Source organism: Lactuca saligna, chromosome 8 (genome assembly GCF_052625555.1).
Source record: "Lactuca saligna cultivar CGN05327 chromosome 8, ASM5262555v1, whole genome shotgun sequence".
Classification (NCBI taxonomy): domain Eukaryota; kingdom Viridiplantae; phylum Streptophyta; class Magnoliopsida; order Asterales; family Asteraceae; genus Lactuca; species Lactuca saligna.
Genome location: NC_136424.1, coordinates 92923093 through 92942359, shown reverse-complemented (window position 1 = coordinate 92942359; position 19267 = coordinate 92923093). Strand labels below are relative to the sequence as shown.

At 37.5% G+C, this 19267-nt stretch overlaps 1 protein-coding gene across 1 annotated transcript; it reads left to right on the top strand.

Annotated features, from left to right (window-relative positions):
- Positions 1–3726: 3726 nt before the first annotated feature.
- LOC145008834 (abscisic acid 8'-hydroxylase 2-like) lies at positions 3727–7798 on the top strand. The gene is made up of 8 exons (XM_078967452.1): positions 3727–4078; positions 4395–4716; positions 5140–5289; positions 5502–5765; positions 5883–5972; positions 6444–6629; positions 7027–7145; positions 7435–7798. The coding sequence occupies exons 1-8, from the start codon at positions 3828–3830 to the stop codon at positions 7526–7528; spliced, it is 1476 nt and encodes a 491-aa protein (XP_078823578.1). The 5' UTR covers positions 3727–3827; the 3' UTR covers positions 7529–7798.
- The last annotated feature ends 11469 nt before the right edge of the window (positions 7799–19267 follow it).

Below are 19267 nucleotides of genomic sequence, written 5' to 3'. Positions count from 1 at the left end.
AAAGTTATGAATTTTTAAAGTTGAGTGTGCAAATTGCAAAATCTGATACGAAGTCGCTGACGTGGCGCTTTCCCAGCCGTCCAATAATAATCGCTGAAGTCACCTCAGATCGTGACACGTAGCCCCCCTCGCTACGCCCACCGTTCAGTCTCGTATGCGCAGCGTACGCCTAGCGCTCCTCGGTCCAGCTTGAGCCACGTCGCTCCACCCGAAGCGTGCCATCTCTCCGCCCTATCCGAAGTTACACCCCACGTAGCCAAGGATTACGCCCAGCGTAGTCTGAGGCTCGCAGGCTATAAAAGGGGGCGAGGGTCTCCGGATTTTTCACACCATTTCTCATTCTCTCTTTAAAATATTTCTCTCTCTAGGGTTTTGAGCCCTCCCTAAAATCTAGGTGAACCCCTAGCACCCTAAGGAAGCTCCGAGGCTCCCGGAGTCCCGAGAAAAAGGAGTTTTTCGGTTTCGAAACGCTGCTCCAATTAAGTTCCGATTTTCGATAAAATTCGTTGTAAGTGTGCTACGCTTACACAATTTTTAATATAGTTTTCCAATAATTATATGAATGTTATTAGGTCCTTAAAATAATTATTTGGGCTATTATTACGAGTTATATTGAGTGTTATTAACGCTTATATAATAATAATAATAGTCAGACAATTAATTTGTCGCGGTTATCGTTATACTAAACCCTAGTGGTATTGGTACTAGGTTTTATCGAAGGAATATCGTTTTGAGAGTATCGAAGCGATGTCCGAGTGCTGAGTCCTCACCTTTCAAGTGAGTGCATAGTCACTTTCAGCTTACACATAGATATGAAGTATTTTATATAAATTACGTGTTGTGTGTGTATATTATCTGTATACTTGCTATCTATGCTGGATGAACGTTTTATACATGTTTTCAATGATTTAAATTGTATATGTATTTTATATCTACAAAATGTGTTGGGTAAAACATGGGTAAATGTAATAGTTGTTGTGTGACAAAATAAAATAATGAGAGGCCTCGTTATAGCTGTTCTTGATGATCTAGTCATCTAGCAGAGTATAGATGACGACCACGGACTATTCTAGACAGTCGAGTGGAACACTAGCAGGCTCGCAACCTGTAGGTGTTTATTCGAACTGTGTGTTTATTTGAACTGTGTGTTTATTCGAGCTGTGTGTTTTTTCAAACTGTGTGAACTGTGTGCTCACCAGGTGTACTCCATCCCCCATATGGTTGTCTTTAGGACTTTCATTGCCAAAGAATCCCCTTAGCAGTAGTGTCCATCCCAATGATAGTCCTTTGACTAGGTCCCTTGTGTTAGATGTTTTAGGGACGTAATGTGAGGATAACGGGAATGGGTAATTAGGATGATTGTTTGATTGTTTAAACATAATAATTATATTATTGTGGGTTGAAAACCCTATGTACTCACCAGGTTTCCCAACCTGACCCACTCAGTTTATTTATATCACAGGTGTTGATATGAAGTCACATTACACTGAGAGATTTAAAGAGACGTAGATCACTAGAGTAAATAATTGTAAGTTCTGTTTATGCTTATGTTTCTGTATTAACGATGACATCCCAAACGTTTTAAAACGAATAAATATGTTTCTTCGAAAATGTTTTAATAATGTATTTATCATGTTTTCCTGGGAACAAATTCCGCAACATTTTTATTAAAAGAAGAACTCTGATTTTTATAAAGCATAAACAAAATCGGTCTTTTCTGGCCGTGAAAATGGGGATGTCACAAAAACTCCCTTAGCAAAAAGTTTTCAAGAAACAACCATCTAAGTTAATGATCTATCTACACCCTCCATGCCACCCTTTTTTGGCTGCATCAAAACATATGTAAATCTTGTTGAAGTAATTATTACCATCAGGCATTGTATCCACATAAATTTTAACAGTGGATCCAGGATTTGATCTTTTAATCTCCTCACCGTAAGACCATATTCTAGCATAGTCTTTTTGCAACCGTGCCTTCAACTAGACTCAATGCGTACTTCTTGGCTCTCCTGCACTGACTCATACTTACAACAATGCCAAAAGTGGTTTTCACATCCTCTTTTAGTAATCTCACACTTATTTTCTGATTGTTGAAAAATTGTTGGGTAAAGTGGGCACCTATCCATTTATAAGTTACAATTGATCCGAATTTGAAATTCTTTGAACAATTGTGCTCACTAATAAGAGACCTAATTTGGAAAGACTTATCATCACTCATCCATGAACCCCAAACCCTTAATGTACATTTTTCATCACAACATTTGGCTAGCAACTGTCTACTATCATTTTTCACAAAACATAATTGATAACCATTTGCAACAACATAGTTATAGAGCATGTGTTCCAATTGTTTAGGACTCTCAAACTTCATACCTAACACAAGTTACTGCTCCTTCTAGTGAAGCTTTTCATTGAAAATATTTGGTAACCGAGGATAAACATCTTCATCCTCATCCATTGCTTCTTCTAAAGCCCCCCCCCCCCCCCCCCAAAGCTGCATTGTCACCCATTTTGACATCAGGGCCATTATCCTTTTTGATAAAATTAGAGTTGCTATGGTTATCCTCATCTTCATCGGCATCCACATCATCAGCACCATGGCCATCCTCATCCTCATTTTCATTTTCATTTTCACCCTTGTCATCCAAATGGCCTGTCTCAATTTCTTTAACTAGTCCCGCACCATCAAGAACTTCTTCCACTATGTTATCAACTACCTCTTCTTTGTGTTCTTCCAACCATTCCTGCATGTTAGTATTACCAAAATGGTCTACATACATAGGCAGTATAACACCACATTCATACGTTATTGCTATAAAATCGGCATAATCCAACTCATTCGAAATTAAGGTCAGACCTTTGGGAAAATAAATATCTGGTTGGCAGTAATAGAGCTTCACACACATTTCTCCAATGAACATTTCGATAAATTCATAACACCCGATCTTGTCCATGCTTGCGAAATCAATGTTTGATAACCTCTGAGTAATCCCCAGGTGTAGCATATGGGGTATTTTGCAAAGATTCCTTGGAAATGCACATCGACTTGGATGAATATAGGATCCATGTTTGAGGTTTCAAGAGACAGAACGAAAATGAGGGTTTATCAAACAAGCTAGAAGTGGTGAATGGTGAACAATAGATAGGAAAATATCTCATTTAAGTTAAACTATTAGTAAATGACATGACATACACAGACAGCAACGCAAGGGGTTTAAGTAAAACATGTGGCAGAAATATGACCGGCTGACCCTTCACAATTGACATAATGACGAAATTAACCCTACAAAATAAAGTATGTTCCCTCATAAAGCCACTAAAAAACTTTAGTGATCAAAAGGGTAAATTCTAGAAACTTAATAGGTTGTATGTGCCATTTTCTTACCAGTAATATAAGAGAGATATATAAGATCGTCGACGAAGAGAGTATCTCCAATTCTCCACTTTGATAGTCAGCCACCAAAAAAGAGAAGCTGAGAACTCCGGAATGTTTGGACATAAATAAAAACATGACGCTAGCTTAATAATTGGTTGGATATGTCACTAAATTTTATTTGATTTGGAAAATGAAAACTCCAACCATTCAAAATAAAACAAAATGAAACTTAAATCTTGAAAAGGGTTTTAATTTTCAAAAACATATCATATATATTTAATATATTAATAAAATCTTTGATATGACTCCCCTTCCCCTCTTCCTCTATATAATGTCATTATCCCATCCCTCAACTTCATCAAACCAACTTCCAGTTCCTCTAACTTAAAGCTCGACCCCCATCATTTATTTCCGAATTTAAACTTCGTTCTCCGGTCACCGTAAAACAATCATGCTTCCTTCACCCACCTCAATCGTATCACTGCCCACCAATACTCATCCTCCACCGCCACCTCTTTTTTCACTTATACCGTTGCTTTTCTTGTTGATACTTGTATATAAGGTCATACGGAGGAGCCGCTACCGGACCCAACCGGAGAAACTCCGGCTGCCGCCAGGTTCAATGGGTTGGCCTTATATAGGTGAAACTCTCAAGCTCTTCACTGAAAACCCGAATTCCTTCTTCTCCAACCGTGAAAAAAGGTTTACTATTTTATTGACTTCTGTTCGTTCAAAATCATTTCTTTCTTTTAAAATCACGGAAAACGTTTATGTATTTTCATGTAAAATATATTTGTCATTTTTATTATGAAAAAGAAAAAAAGCCCGTCGGTTTTGGTGTCAATTTTGACAGATGACACATGTAACCTGTTCAAACGATGTTGTTTTGAAAGCCATACATATGAGCAAATAAAGACATGATATCGATAAGGAATAAAGTTTAGTATAGATATTTGATAATTTTACATCAATAATTAATCTCTCTAGAGAATAAAAACGATGATATTTAAACTTTCAGGTATGGGAAAATATTCAAGACGCACATATTGGGATGCCCTTGTGTGATGATATCGAGTCCTAAAGTAGCAAAGATCGTGTTGGTGACTCAGTCTCATATGTTCAAACCCACCTACCCACCTAGCAAAGAGAAGATGATAGGCCCAGAAGCCATCTTCTTTCACCAAGGTCCATACCATTCGCATCTCAAGAAGTTGATCCAGTCGTCGTTTCTTCCATCTACTATCAAAGGCTCTGTTTCCCAGATCGAAGATATCGTCCTTGGGTTTCTCCCCACTTGGGAACATAATAACACCATCAACACCTTGCATGAGATGAAAAAGGTATATATCTATATACTATGTTGAATTATATATGGTTTTATGTACACAAGAGAAAAAAAAAAGAAAAAAAAAAAAACAATCGTTTCTATCGGAGAATTGAAAATGTGACACTTCTGGCGTTGTCAATAATGAGTTTTTATGAAGTTATTTGTTTAATACGTTTTCTTGTATTCTAGTTTTACATGCCAAGTAATTAATTAAATATGACCCGTAATCACACTTTACAAAATTATTTGGTTAAGACATTGTTGATTTTAGTTTTTGTCAAGTAAATGTTCACATGTACATACATGAAGAAACATAGCTAGCTAGCGCTAGAAACTAAGAGTCTACGTCGAACGTATCTAACTATATAATTAATACCCACAAATTTAAAATATAGTTATTCTTGATCTAACATTTACCATTTGTTTGTTTTGATAGTATGCTTTTGAAGTGGCAATGATATCAGTTTTTGGGAACAAATCTGAGGCAGAGATGGAAGGAATAAAGCCTTTGTATCAATGTCTAGAGAAAGGATACAACTCCATGCCTTTGAATCTCCCTGGAACCCCATTCAACAAAGCAATGAAGGTACCCCATTTTGTAAAATAATAAAACGTTTACTTCAAACGCTAGAAATCAACGATTTGTCAAACTCCAAGATTGCCCTTGATCCCTAGCTAAAGGTTTACTAAAACGTTTACTTCAAACGCTAGAAATCAACGATTTCGAGTTGAAACCCTAGACAAATTAATTAATCTTTCCTGTTAACCAAGGATGTCCGTGGTTGTTTGAATTTACAGGCAAGAAAGGCTCTCAATGAGAAATTAAAGAGGATGATAGAGAAAAGAAAGGGGAGTGGGGAGAAGGGAGAAGGACTGTTAGGGGCATTATTGTCAAATGAAGAAGATGAAGGGAAGAAGAAGATGACGATGAAGTTGAGTGAATCAGAGATCGCAGATAACATAATTGGGGTGATATTTGCAGCCCATGATACAACTGCAAGTGTTCTAACATGGCTCCTCAAATATTTGCATGATAGTCCTAATGTTCTCCACGCTGTCAGGGTATCTCTTTTATTTTTGTACCCTCTTATCGCTCTTTTGTAATTGTGTTCTATAAAAAAAAAAACTATTTAATTTTATTATGTATTGTATATAAACAAATAATGTATACCTATTCAGAGGGAACAAGAAGAAATACGGTGCAAAATACTTGAAGCCAATCGTAGAATTACGTGGGATGATACAAGACGCATGCCTTTCACTACTCGGGTATATTATAAATTTTCCCGATTTTATCATAGCTATTAATTTATAAAACACTCCTTAATTAAAACACGTTTAATTAGGGATTTAGTTTCTACTGTTAAATGTACGTAAAACACATTTAATTAACTCAAAAATTCATATTGAACCAAAATTCTGCATTCTTTCACCCGATAAAAATTACAACTTAATAGGTACGTAGCTCAATAAAAACTATGTCCAACTATTTATTAAACGTCCAAACTAATAATTAATCCTTTTCAATGAAGATAAAAAAATCAATTAAGATAAATAAAATGCATCCGAGACAACACCATCAATTCATTCCAATATATATAACAACGACAATAGTCTATATATATGCGAAGATAACACAAAATTATCCAAGAGAAATTGCAAATTTAATGAAAGATATATAGATACATATATAGTTCTTGAATTGATATGTAATTTTGAAATTAACATTAATGGCTTCAGGTAATACAAGAGACCCTGAGAACAGCCAGTATACTGTCGTTTACATACAGAGAAGCAGTGGAAGACGTAGAGATGGAAGGCTACTTGATACCAAAGGGTTGGAAAGTCCTGCCACTCTTCAGAAGCATCCATTACACCTCTGAGTTCTTCCCTCAACCTCACAAATTCGACCCTTCAAGATTCGAGGTGATTTTTTAATAATTTCTAAAAATAAAAAACTCCAATTACACTGTATATATAAACATCCATATATGTCCGTATGTATATATATGAAATATGTGGACATACATATGAATGATTGCATGGCAGAAAGATGAAAGAATGAAATCTTTTCGAGTATCATATCACGTGAGCTGGTGATATTGTATTGTACTAGAGTATAGTAGGTGTTTGAGCTGCATGCAATTAAGTGCGTGTAAGGTGGTGGTTTCTGCTGGATTTTGGCCTGTTACATGTGTCTCTTCGTACGTAGGATCCACCTTAAGTATTCAAAAAAGGACAAGTTATTTATATACGAATCTGCATCTGGATCGATTTTATATATAATATATATATGTACGACTCTGATATTGGTTTTGTGTAGGTTGCACCTCTGCCAAACACGTATATGCCATTCGGGAATGGCGCCCACTCCTGTCCCGGAAGCGATCTCGCTAAGCTCGAGATGCTCATCCTCCTCCACCATCTCACCACCACTCTCAGGCGAGTATATATTTTGGATGTAATTATAAGATAACAAGTTCGTAATTTTATGTTAACTACACGAATTTAAAGAAAATGAAGGTAATTAGTAACCTTCTAGCTCCATCACTAGTTTCGACATCTGATCCATATAGACGTGGCATCCATGCATGCACACACACATGTCACCTACTTCTTATATATAACTCTGAAACGTGATTTGTTTTTGACCTATTCGCAGTCACATGGGTTCCACGTAAGTGGTAAGTTGTACTCTGCGCATTAATAACAGTTTCGTTCATTATTGTAGATGGGAATTGATAGGAGAAGATGGAATACAATACGGCCCATTCCCTGTACCCCGAGACGGCTTACCCATCAAAGTCTATGCCATGAACAACTAGCTAGCTAATTAATTAACAATGTCGATGATGATGATGATGATGATGATGATGATGATGATGATGATAGTATTGTTGTCAAGGGTCAAGAAGTTGCACCCTGTTACGTTACACTTGTTAATTTATTAAAAGTACTACAGAGATAACTTGTAAAATGTGTAATTAGAACAAAAGATAATGAGTAAAAAGGGTCACTTTTGTATGGTTCAATGTTAATATTACTCGTGAAAATGAGAACAAAGAAAATAAAAGGCCATAAATCATATTCAAGAATGTACATGTAACCTTCTCTTTTGGGATTCAATCTCCAACAGTATATTCTTTCGTGATAAAAATCGTTTGTGCATGTCATTTGTACATCTATTTATGCATGAGGTACTTACATTCAATCCAAAATTGCAATAATAATTACTCTGATTTCATATTTTCGAAGTTATCAGATAAAAAGACCAGTAAATTAAAGTCATATAAATGTATAGGGTAGGAGGGATTGTAATGTGGACGAATGATGGACCATGGGATCCGTACATTTGATCTGGTGTAGAGAATCTGGGTGGGGTGCATTGCAAATTTGTACACTAATAGGTGCAGAGGATGACAGAGTAGTGCCCACAAGGTTGCCACGTTCCTCCCTCTTCTTGCACAATTTTAGTATTTGGTTTTAGGATGATCAGATTAGCTGGTGATGGAGACCAGTTCTATGAACCCTTCACATGTGACAAAACCCTATATGATATTTTCTCCAAATGTTTTAATTAAGGATATACATAATGGTTGTGACATATAATGTCAGGTTCATATGGGTACATGATTTGATAATACGATACATTAAGGATTAATAATAGATAAAAATGCAAAAATGTTCCTATAGTATGTATTTTTTTGGGATTTTAGTTCAAACGATGATTTTTTTGTATTGATGGTTTTTTTAAACTTGTTTCGTTGTGTTTTTTGTCCTTCAAAAAACTAAAATGCCCTTCTGATACATTTTTTATATTTTTTGCAATTTAATTTAAATTTTTATTAACAAAAAAAACCCATCACCATCTCCATCTTCTTCCAACTTCACCTGCAACTCAAGCTACACAAACACACAACGAAAGTTAAAACACACCATAAAATCACTAATGCATACCACAAAATTGCAATTTTGTGAATATACAATTACAAACCTCATATAGAAAATCAATAATGAGCTCACAAAAATCAATGACACCCCCTTCATCACCATTCCATCTTCTTCCTTGATTCTCTGATTACAACTTCAATTCATCACCATAAAACCACCTTATAACCACTTGATACATAGTCATCATCACCAAACCTTACCTGCGCTAAAAATAAAAGAAACAAATAGAAGAAGAACACCTAATACACAGAGGCACACACAAAGGGGCGAGAGACGAACCATATACTTTAATTTTTTTGGTATCTGAAACTTGAATCAACGAGAAAAGTGAGAGGGTCTGCGATTCAGCAAATCATAAAATGAAAAACAGAGCACCAAAAGCAATAAATAGAGAAAAAGAACCAGCAAATCGGAACCCAATTTCGATCCATAAAATCAGATAGCTTCAAAAAAACTCAGACGAAGAGAGAAAGATGCATGAAGAAGAAGCAGGAAGAGGCGGTACCCATTTCGATCCAACAAATCAGATGGCTTAAGAAAACTCACTGAAATCCATGATGCTTTGGAGTTTCGTTTCAACTATTCTTTGCCTCCATCGTCTGTTTGTTCACCGGCAATGGTTTGAATAAAGACATGAACCCTCGATTTCTTTTTTCCTTTTCTTTTTTGTTTGTTATCTTCACAAAGCAATAGCAGCAATGAGGTATTGGTATATGCCCCAATTTATGGCAGTCAAATATGAGGAGGTTCTAGATTTATATTTCAATCTAGATTAGGGCTAAGGATCTAGGAAGGATGCTTTATGTGCCTGTTATATATATCAGCTTTATGAATTGCATGATAGTACATATTAGTCACTGATACGACAGTCTGAGTAGGACATGCTTGATTATGTGTACTCACTGCTCGAATGTTTCTTGCTTTGTACTTTTAGGAGTTCTAGTTATCTTTTACTAACTATTAAACGAACATGTTAAGTTACATATTGCAATGATTAAATAATTTCTAAAGGTTAGGTCTAGCTCTATTTCGCAGCTCTTGTCTGAGTCTAACCATTATAAGGTAGGATCTCTCATTCAAAGAATTATCTAGTCTTAGTGATATGTAATGGTATCTACGAGCTAGTTAGAGGGAGATGGCAGGGACTTCTAACATAGCTGATGGTGGAGAGTGGGATGGTGATCACCATTGGGAAAGCCTAGGATGAGATTAGCGCATGAAGAAGTAGTAGTAGAAGGGACGTCGTGAAGTCAAGGCCGTTCTTCAGGAAAGTACGGATAGATGTGGAAGGTAGTATGTGCCCGTACCACTAAAAGTAGAGGATCCGAACTCGAATCAAGGAAGGTTGAGATGAATCCAAGGAACTTGTAGTATATGTGATCCCTCGAGATATGATGAGTATTCTAATGTTTGTTATGATGTGTTTTTCAGTATGGTAGTACTACGCACTAGAACAGTTGGCGGTTCAGGCATCGGTGAGGGATCGGGCTCGGGTTCTGGTGTTGGGCACTTAGATGATCAGATGAGGGAGTTCATCTCATCTGATATCATACACAGTATTATGGATCAGACTCATGTGATCTTCGACATGATCAAGGAGGGTATCATGGAGCTTTTGGATGAGAGACCGAATGCATTCCATAATGAGGTGGCGCCCATGATGGGGTCGCGCACACTGATGTTCAGGAGTTCAGAGCTTGTGGAGCTCCTGACTATCATGGGGCTCGGGACCCCATTGCTAGCACCAGATGGTTGGCTGATGTCGCCAATTCTTTCCATACCAGCAGGTGTCCCGAGGGGGACAAGGTCCGACTTGCCTCCTGTTTTCTGAAGGATACAGAACGTGACTTGTGAGAGGAGGTTGAGCGTGCTGTGGGTGATGTTTCCCTAGACACTATGACCTGGAATGATTTCTCGTCTAGATTTAGAGTTGAGTTTTCACCCGTGATAGAGGTGCAGCAGCTTGCTAGGGAGTTCCAGGATCTCCAGTAGACGATTAAGATGGTGACTGAGATCACAACTATGTTCAGGGAGAGGGCCATTCTTGTTCCATGGTACGTGGTGGACGAGGAGCTGAAGAAGGCCCGATATCATGAGATGTTACGGAGTGATATCCACCAGTTTATGAGTTGATCCAACTAAAAGACACTGGAAGATATGATTACTAAGGTGAGAGAGGGAGAGAGAGAGAGAGAGAGAGAGAGAGAGAGAGAGAAGGAGAGAGTTAGATTTAGAGATGGAAAGGAAGAGGAAACCAGATGCTTCATCTGGTATGGAATGTTCAGGCAAGAAGCCCAAGGTAGATTCCCGAGGGAAGGGCTAGTAGGGCAGACGCAACTATGGCAAGGGTGGCAGGACACATGATGGGGCGTGTAGGGCAGGTGGTTTGGGTTGCTTTAAGTGCAGCCGAACTGGTCATGTTATCAAGGATTATACTGCTACCACCACCACCACTGCACTATCTGATATAAGTTGCTTTCAGTACAATCAGAGGGGCCAAAAGAAGGCACATTGTCCGAGTTTAGCAACATCAACAGGTTGAGTGGTGAGACCCACTCCTGCTACATTAAGGATTATCGATGTCCGCCAGGGTCGGGTGGATACGCCATTGGAAAAGAGCAAAGTCTTGTAGTTGACAGCAGAGGAGGCACCTGTAGCACCCAACATGGTGATAGGTATGTATCTTCTCCTTATCTCTTTCTTTATACTGATTATTGGTTATGTTTATGTGTTTAATTATAGGATCATTCTTAGTGAATGGTATATTAGCCTTGGTACTGTTTGATTCGGGTGCTACCCGATCGTTTGTGTCGCTTGCGCTCAACAAGTGATTCATAGGGGCTCCTGGGGAGCTGGATTGCCCTCTTAATGTAGAGATAGCAGATGATAGAACAATCAAGGTTGCGAGGGTTCACCGAGGATGTACACTGCAGTTATTTGATGAGCAATTTTCTATGGATCTAGTCCTTATTACCCTGCGAGGGAATAAGGTTATAGTTGGTATGGAATGGCTTATCCCCAATGGGGCAGTGATCGACTGCGAGCAACAGCTAGTGAGAGTTCGGACTCCAAGTAGGGGAGGGTTAGTGATCTAGGGTGAGAAGTCGCAGGGTGGATTGACCCTATGTTCAACAGCGAGAGTGTGGTGCTACTTTCATCAGGGTTGTGCAGGTTATGTCTATTGGATTAGTGTCTAAGTCTATAACTATTTTGGTATGTACTTGACCCGATTATGAGCATGGTCCTTTTGGGTTGCCTTCATCATAGCAATATGTAGGATGAATTAAGGAGAGAAAGGTTTAATTTTGTTTTATTAATATATTATGAGAATAATATATTAAAGGAGAAATCATATTGTTTAATTAATATTAGACAAGAATTAATTAAGAATAAATTTTGTGGCTAAAAGAGATTAATTAAACTTAAGGGACTTATTGTGTAATTATAAGATAATTACATAGATGGGCTAATGGACTCCATAGAAGTTGGAGTGGAAGAATTTTATGGGAAAACCCATTAGAAATCATCCAAGGCTTCTAAAGAGGGAGTTAATGGGCTGCTTAGGGCTTAAGCAGTCAGATTAGGGTTTCCTAGCTGTAAACTCTAATAGCCAGCATATATAAGGAATCCTTATGGCCCCAAAAACATGGTGAATACTTCCTTTAGGGTTTCCATCCATTTTTGGTGCATACCCTCTCTTCTCTCCTTCATCCAATTGCTTAGTGGTGTTTGTGACTCCAATTAAGGTGCAACACTTGAGGCACTAAGCTTTCTGAAGCCAATCAAAGCAAGGAATTGATTGTTATTGCTATATATCAATCAAATGTAATTACTAAACCCTTATTTCAGTTCATGATATGTTAGATCTAGGTTTTATAGCTTTGGATATTCAATTGCATGTTCATTAGACAAACTAGATCCAAAAGCTATTAGGATTTGCATGTACACCATAGGAATGATGTATTGCTCGAAACCCATCAGTGCTATGAGAGCCTAGGGTTGTTTATTAGTGAATTTGATGCTTATTTGATAGAAAATTTGCTAAAAGTCGAAATTTATGAGTTTTTTCAACTTGACTTGCCGAGTCAGAGGGTCAGATGGAGGATTTTTTGGGTTTCTTGCCTATTTTTGCTAGGGGATAATTACCAAAACGTTTTTTATTGATAGAAACTAGATTTTTATGATATTGGGTGATTATCTTTGCCAAAATAAAAGATAATTGCATATTAATTGAATAATTACTTCCTTATATGATTAAATTTAATAATTTGAATTATTTAGTGTATTATCTTGCAAGAAATTGGACTAGGTCAAAATTAGATAATTGCCTTATTTGAATTATTGATCTAGAATGTTCTTGACAAAGTTTGAATAGTTTCAAATTACTTCCTTTAAGTTTTATAGTTTAAATTTGAACTTAAAAGTTTTATCTTTGAAATTTAAATAGTTAAACCCTAATGTTTTGAAATGTTTCAAAATTTTCCCTCAAGGTTTGGAATTTAAAATTTTAATTAATAGTTTAATTGTGTAATATTTAAATTCTAAAACCCTAGTATTTTGAATAGTTCAAATTACACCTACATGGTTTTGTTAAGTTAATTAAAAGTTTAATTAAAAAGCGAAAGTTAATAAAACCACCTAGTATTTTAAAAGTGTAAAATACACCATATACTATATATATGTAACATTAAAAGTCTAATATTGTATATATATATATATATATATATATATATATATATATATATATATATATATATATATATATATATGTTGAGTTTTGAGCATTTTAACACTTCTTAAGTGTACATGCAACCCTAATAAACCTTGGATCTATGTTTGTCTAAGATACATGCAAATAATTATTTTTCCAAGGTTCATATCCTAACTAGCATGACATGGGGAACATAAATCAAATAAAGCTAGTAGAAATACTTACCTTGTAGTAGTAGTTGATTGCTTGGAGTTTTAGAGCCTAGCACCAATAGTGTGAATGCCTCAAATGAAAATCACAAATCACCACAAACTTGGAACTTTGAGAGAATAGTCACTACTATCTTGAAATCGGCCCTCGCCTCAACAAGTGTCAACTAGTGTGATTTCAAGAACCAAAGCCTCCTTTATATAGTGTGGTGGATTAGGGTTACATCCATGTAAACCCTAATACCCATGTCTCTTCATTTCCATGAGGTCCATGGGTTAAAGCTCCATGGAGTATCCATGGACTTTTCCATACAAGCCTAGCCCATTCCAAATAAGCATTAGCCCACACTATATAAATATAGAAGCCCATATTTAATTAATAATATCTTTGATCTCTAAATTAATCCTATATTAATTATAGGTCAATACTAATTAAATAATACGATCTTATATTAATATATTAGAACTTATAATATATTAATAAATCATAACTTGTACTATTCTCAAATATTATCCATAAATTGTTCGAGTGAAGTGCAACCCAAATGGACCATGCTGGGTCGGGTCAAGTACATACCAACTATAGTTATGGACTTAGACACTATATCCAATAGTCTCCCACTTGGATAAGTCTAATAACTATAGTTGCAAGTATGACTTCAGGAACCGACCAGCAATCGTAGCTCTTTAAACTCTGTTGAACTAGAACAAGCCATTTTAGATAAGTGATCATATAATCCTTTGATCAAGATATCAGCCGGACAAATACATGGAACATGGTCTTACTTATGGTCCTGCATTTGTTTCCCGATTTCCGATTTGTTTGACATAGAACTTAACTGAACACATCAATTTAGTTCTGACTGGGCCCGGTGTGACATCCCCAAAATCACGGCCAGAAAAGACTGGTTTGTTTATGCTTTATAAAAATCAGAGTACTTCATTTCATAAAAATGTTGCGGAATTTGTTCCCAGAAAAACATGGTAAATACGTTATTAAAACATTTTCGAAGAAACGTATTTATTTCATTTTTAAAACGTTTGGGATGTCATCGTTAATACATGAACATAAGCATAAACAGAACTTACAATTATTCACACTAGTGGTCTACATCTCTTTAAATCTCTCAGTGTAATGTCACTTCATATCAACACCTGTGATATAAATAAACTGAGTGGGTCAGGTTGGGACACCTGGTGAGCACATAGGGTTTTCAACCCACAATAATATAATTATTATTTTTAAACATTAAACAATAAACCTAATTACCCATTCCCATTATCCTCACATTACGTCCCTAAAACATCTAACACAAGGGACCTAGTCAAAGGACTATCATTGGGATGGAGTATACCTGGTGAGCACACAATTCACACAGTTCGAATAAACACATAGTTCGAACAAACACACAGTTCGGTTAAACACATAGTTCGAATAAATACCTACAGGTTGCGAGCCTGCTAGTGTTCCACTTGACTGTCTAGAATAGTCTGTGGTCGTCATCTATACTCCGCTAGATGACTAGATCATCAAGAACATCTATAACGAGGCATCTCATTATTTCATTTTATCACACAGCAACTAATACATCTACCCATGTTTTACCCAACACATTTTGTAGATATGAAATACATATACAGTTTAAATCATTGAAAACATCTATAAAACGTTCATCCAGCATAGATAGCAAGTATACAGATAATATACACACACAACACGTAATTTATATAAAATACTTTATATCTATGTGTAAGCTGAAAGTAACTATGCACTCACCTGAGTAGGTGGTGACTCAGCACTCGGACAGCACTTCGATACTCTCAAAACGATATTCCTTCGATAAAACCTAGTACTGATACCACTAGGGTTTAGTTTAACGATAACCGCGACAAATTAATAGTCTGACTATTATTATTATTATATATGCGTTAAATAAAACTCAATATAACTCATAATAATAGCCCAAATAATTATTTTTAGGTCCTAATAATGTTACTATAATTAATTATAAGCTATATTAAAACTAGCGTAGGCGTAGCTCACTTACAGCGGGTTTTTCGCAAAACCGGGCTTCGCTGGAGCAGCGTTTCCCGAGCCGAAAGGCTCTTTTCTCGGAACTCCGGGAGCCTCAGGGCTTCCTTCGGGTGCTAGGGGGTTTACCTAGGCTTTAGGGGGCTTAAGAAGGCTTAGAGAGAGAGTTTAGAGAGAGAAAGAAGATGGGTGAGGGGTGAGAAAATGAGGGAACCCGGAACCTCTATTTATAGGGGAGAAATCTGATGGACTCGCCAAGTCTGAGTCATGACTCGCCGAGTTGGTCCATGTGGTGGCCTTCTGGTGGTGCCACGTGTCCAATTCTGGTGGTGCCACGTCACCCCCTATCGCGTATCAGCCTTCAAACTTAGAAAAATCATAACTTTCGCATATGAGCTCCGTTTTCTACGTTCTTTATATCCACGCGTAGGTAAAATCAAGATCTACAACTTTCGTTTAGACTCCGTTGGCTAATTCTCGACCGATCTCAAATTTAACAGTAGGAGGCGTTTAGACTGTTAAATGACCGCGAAGAGTTCATAACTCCTTCATACGGACTCCGTTTTCGTCTGTCTTTTTACCGTTGAGTTCCTATTAATGAGATCTTCAACTCTCATTTAGGTTGCGTAAGCCAAAAACCGCTCGAACTAAAATTCTAGTTTCGGGTCGTGCACTGCTAAGCCGAATCTTAGAAAAATCATAACTTCTTCATACGAAGTCAGATTTGGGCGTTCTTTTTATCGATGTTCTTAGTTTAACATATTCTACAACTTTCGTTTAGATCACTAAGGCTAAATCTCGCTCTATCATAAATTCACTATTTACGCTTCCTGGTGCCGTGTCGGTTTTGCCGAAAAACTTCGGCGGGCCATAACTTCTTCGTTATAACTCGGATTTCGGAATTCTTTATATGTACGGAAACCTTGAGACATATTCTACAACTTGGTTAAGATTATTTATTCTAAATAATCTTTTGTCGAAAAGTCATTTTCGACCCCTATTGTCTCTAAATTGACTAGCCCGGACATGCGGGCGTTACAATTATCTCCCCCTTAAGATGATTACGTCCCGGAATCATCAACGAAATAGGACAGTATAGTGATTCCATACGTTATCTCTTCATCCTAGGTAGTAATTGTAACTTCTATAATCCTTCAAGTCTATCTTTTAGACTTATTGACTGTAAGCAGTACTTGATCGTGCACCTGCTCTCTACCTCATATTAGACTCCAAATTATGACCTATCATCATGTGATGCACGTTTAGACTCAGGTCTCTTAAATTCTAAAACAGACTAAGCCTTCCTTCATGTTCTAATGTGATATAATCATACTTTAACATGTAGCATTTCTAGCTACCAACAAGCGCAATACTTCTATTGATCGCTTTGATTTTAATCGTTTGGTTTAAGTCAGATGCTATATCAAACTTGGTTCTCTAAACCACGTAACCTACTCATCGTAGTCGGACTCAATGTGATATGACCACTAGGGTCGGGATAACAACAATCTTCTTAGTCATTACCGAAACAATGGTAACGACATACTTGAATAAAACGAAATCAATTACTGGCTTCTTGGTAACCTTGTGACTTTCCCTGATCCAAGTGTGAGTCCTGCGCTTCCGATAGTATAGGCCTCTACTACCATTCACACCTACTCATACTCGTCCCAAGTTTTGTCCCGCAGTCTCTCCAAGTCACCATACAAGAAAAAAAACAACTTAACACATCAGATAACAAAACAAAGGTTTCATATTATTTCTTGAAACGATTACATAGGTGTTCAAGTTCACCCTAGACTATGCCTCTAACAGGCTACATCATATGATTCTATCGCTACTTTATAACTCGATCCTTGGATGTCAAGCCGTCATTCCTGAATCCTCGCATTGTCATCTGCTTCGTCTAGGATCATATGGAATGCTCTTACCTTCGGTTTTGGTGGAATGTTTGGTTTTGCCGCCTCTTTCTTTTTCGGGCAATCCTTAGCAACATGTCCTTCTTCACGGCATTCATAACACACCCTTTTGCACTCGTTGGCGTAATGTCCGGTCTTCCCATACTTGTAGCAAGTCACTTCTTCACTACATTTCCCAAAGCGATTCTTCTTGCACTTCTCGCACCATTTCACTTTGTTTCCTCCTCTGCTAGACTCCTTTGAACCAGACTTGATCTTCTTATTGGGCCTCGTAGATTCCTCAAACTTCCTCTTTTCGCCAACCTAAATCTTGTTGGCAGCTCTTCCCTTAATCATATCTTCCACAGACTTGGCAGCCCAGATAGTTGCCTCCAGAGTAGGTGCCTGACGTACTGGCACCGCGTACTCCCATGGAAGTCCTTTTGCGTACTTGTCGATTTTCATCAGCTCATCCGGAACAAGGCGCAAGGCAAACTCCATCTTCTATGTGAAGTTGTTGGTATATTCATCAATTGACATGCTTCCCTTCTTCAGGGTTAGAAACTGGTTCTCTAGCTTGAGCAGGTTTTGAGCTAAGCAGTACTTTCGTTTGAATTGTACCAGAAATTGTACCCATGTCAGTTGTAGGGGCTTGTTGGGGCTTAAAGTCTTCCCTAAGGTATTTCACCATCGTACAGCGCCTCCTCGAAACTGACGCACTGCAAATGTGGTCTGTAGCTTCCCTCTGCAACCGCATGTCATGAAGGCTAACTCCATCTTTGAGATCCAATCCATGACCCCGATCGGATCCTCCTTTCCAGTGAAAGTTGATGGCTTGCAACTCAGAAAATCCTTGTACTTGCATCCATTCCTCTCGACTTCGTCATCTTGGTTGTTTTGTCGAACTATTAGTGGGTTGACTTGACCAACAGTCCCAATGTAGTTTCCTTCCTCAGTCTGCCCTTCGTTCAACTCGGGCTGTTCGATCTGAATAGTGGCTTCCTCACGATTTTGCTGGAGCAAACGTCTAGTTTCCTCCATTTGACGATCCAACATCGCTTGGATCATCGCTTGCACTCCGGCCATCGTTATTGGCTCAGCAGCGGCTACCACAACCGGTATTTGCTCAATCACTGGGGGCTGGTTTCGGTTCCATTTGCATTCACGTTTCCGCTACGGGTTCTTGCCATCTTGATCTATACACCGAATAAGGTGAATCTAGACCTTTACTTAGGATTGACGGTTAAATCATCCTTATCACTCCGAAACGTTTATATGCTAGTTCTAATATCGTAGTTAAACGCTTAGAATCCTAAACACATAAGGTTTCCAGATCCGGTCGGCAACAGACCATAGATCCGAACAAATAATAGCATATCAGGCACAAGTATTTAGCACATAAAAGCATTTTAGGCACAATTCCTAAAATAATCTAGTGCTCACACCTCACAATCATCGCTTAGCATTCTAAGTTTAAGTCTAGAAATAAATCCATATTCCTAGTTCGCTTAAACTAATGCTCTGATACCAACTGTGACATCCCCAAAATCACGACCAGAAAAGACCGGTTTGTTTATGCTTTATAAAAATCAGAGTACTGCATTTCATAAAAATGTTGCGGAATTTGTTCCCAGAAAAACATGGTAAATACGTTATTAAAACACTTTCGAAGAAACGTATTTATTTCATTTTTAAAACGTTTGGGATGTCATCGTTAATACAGGAACATAAGCATAAACAGAACTTACAATTATTCACACTAG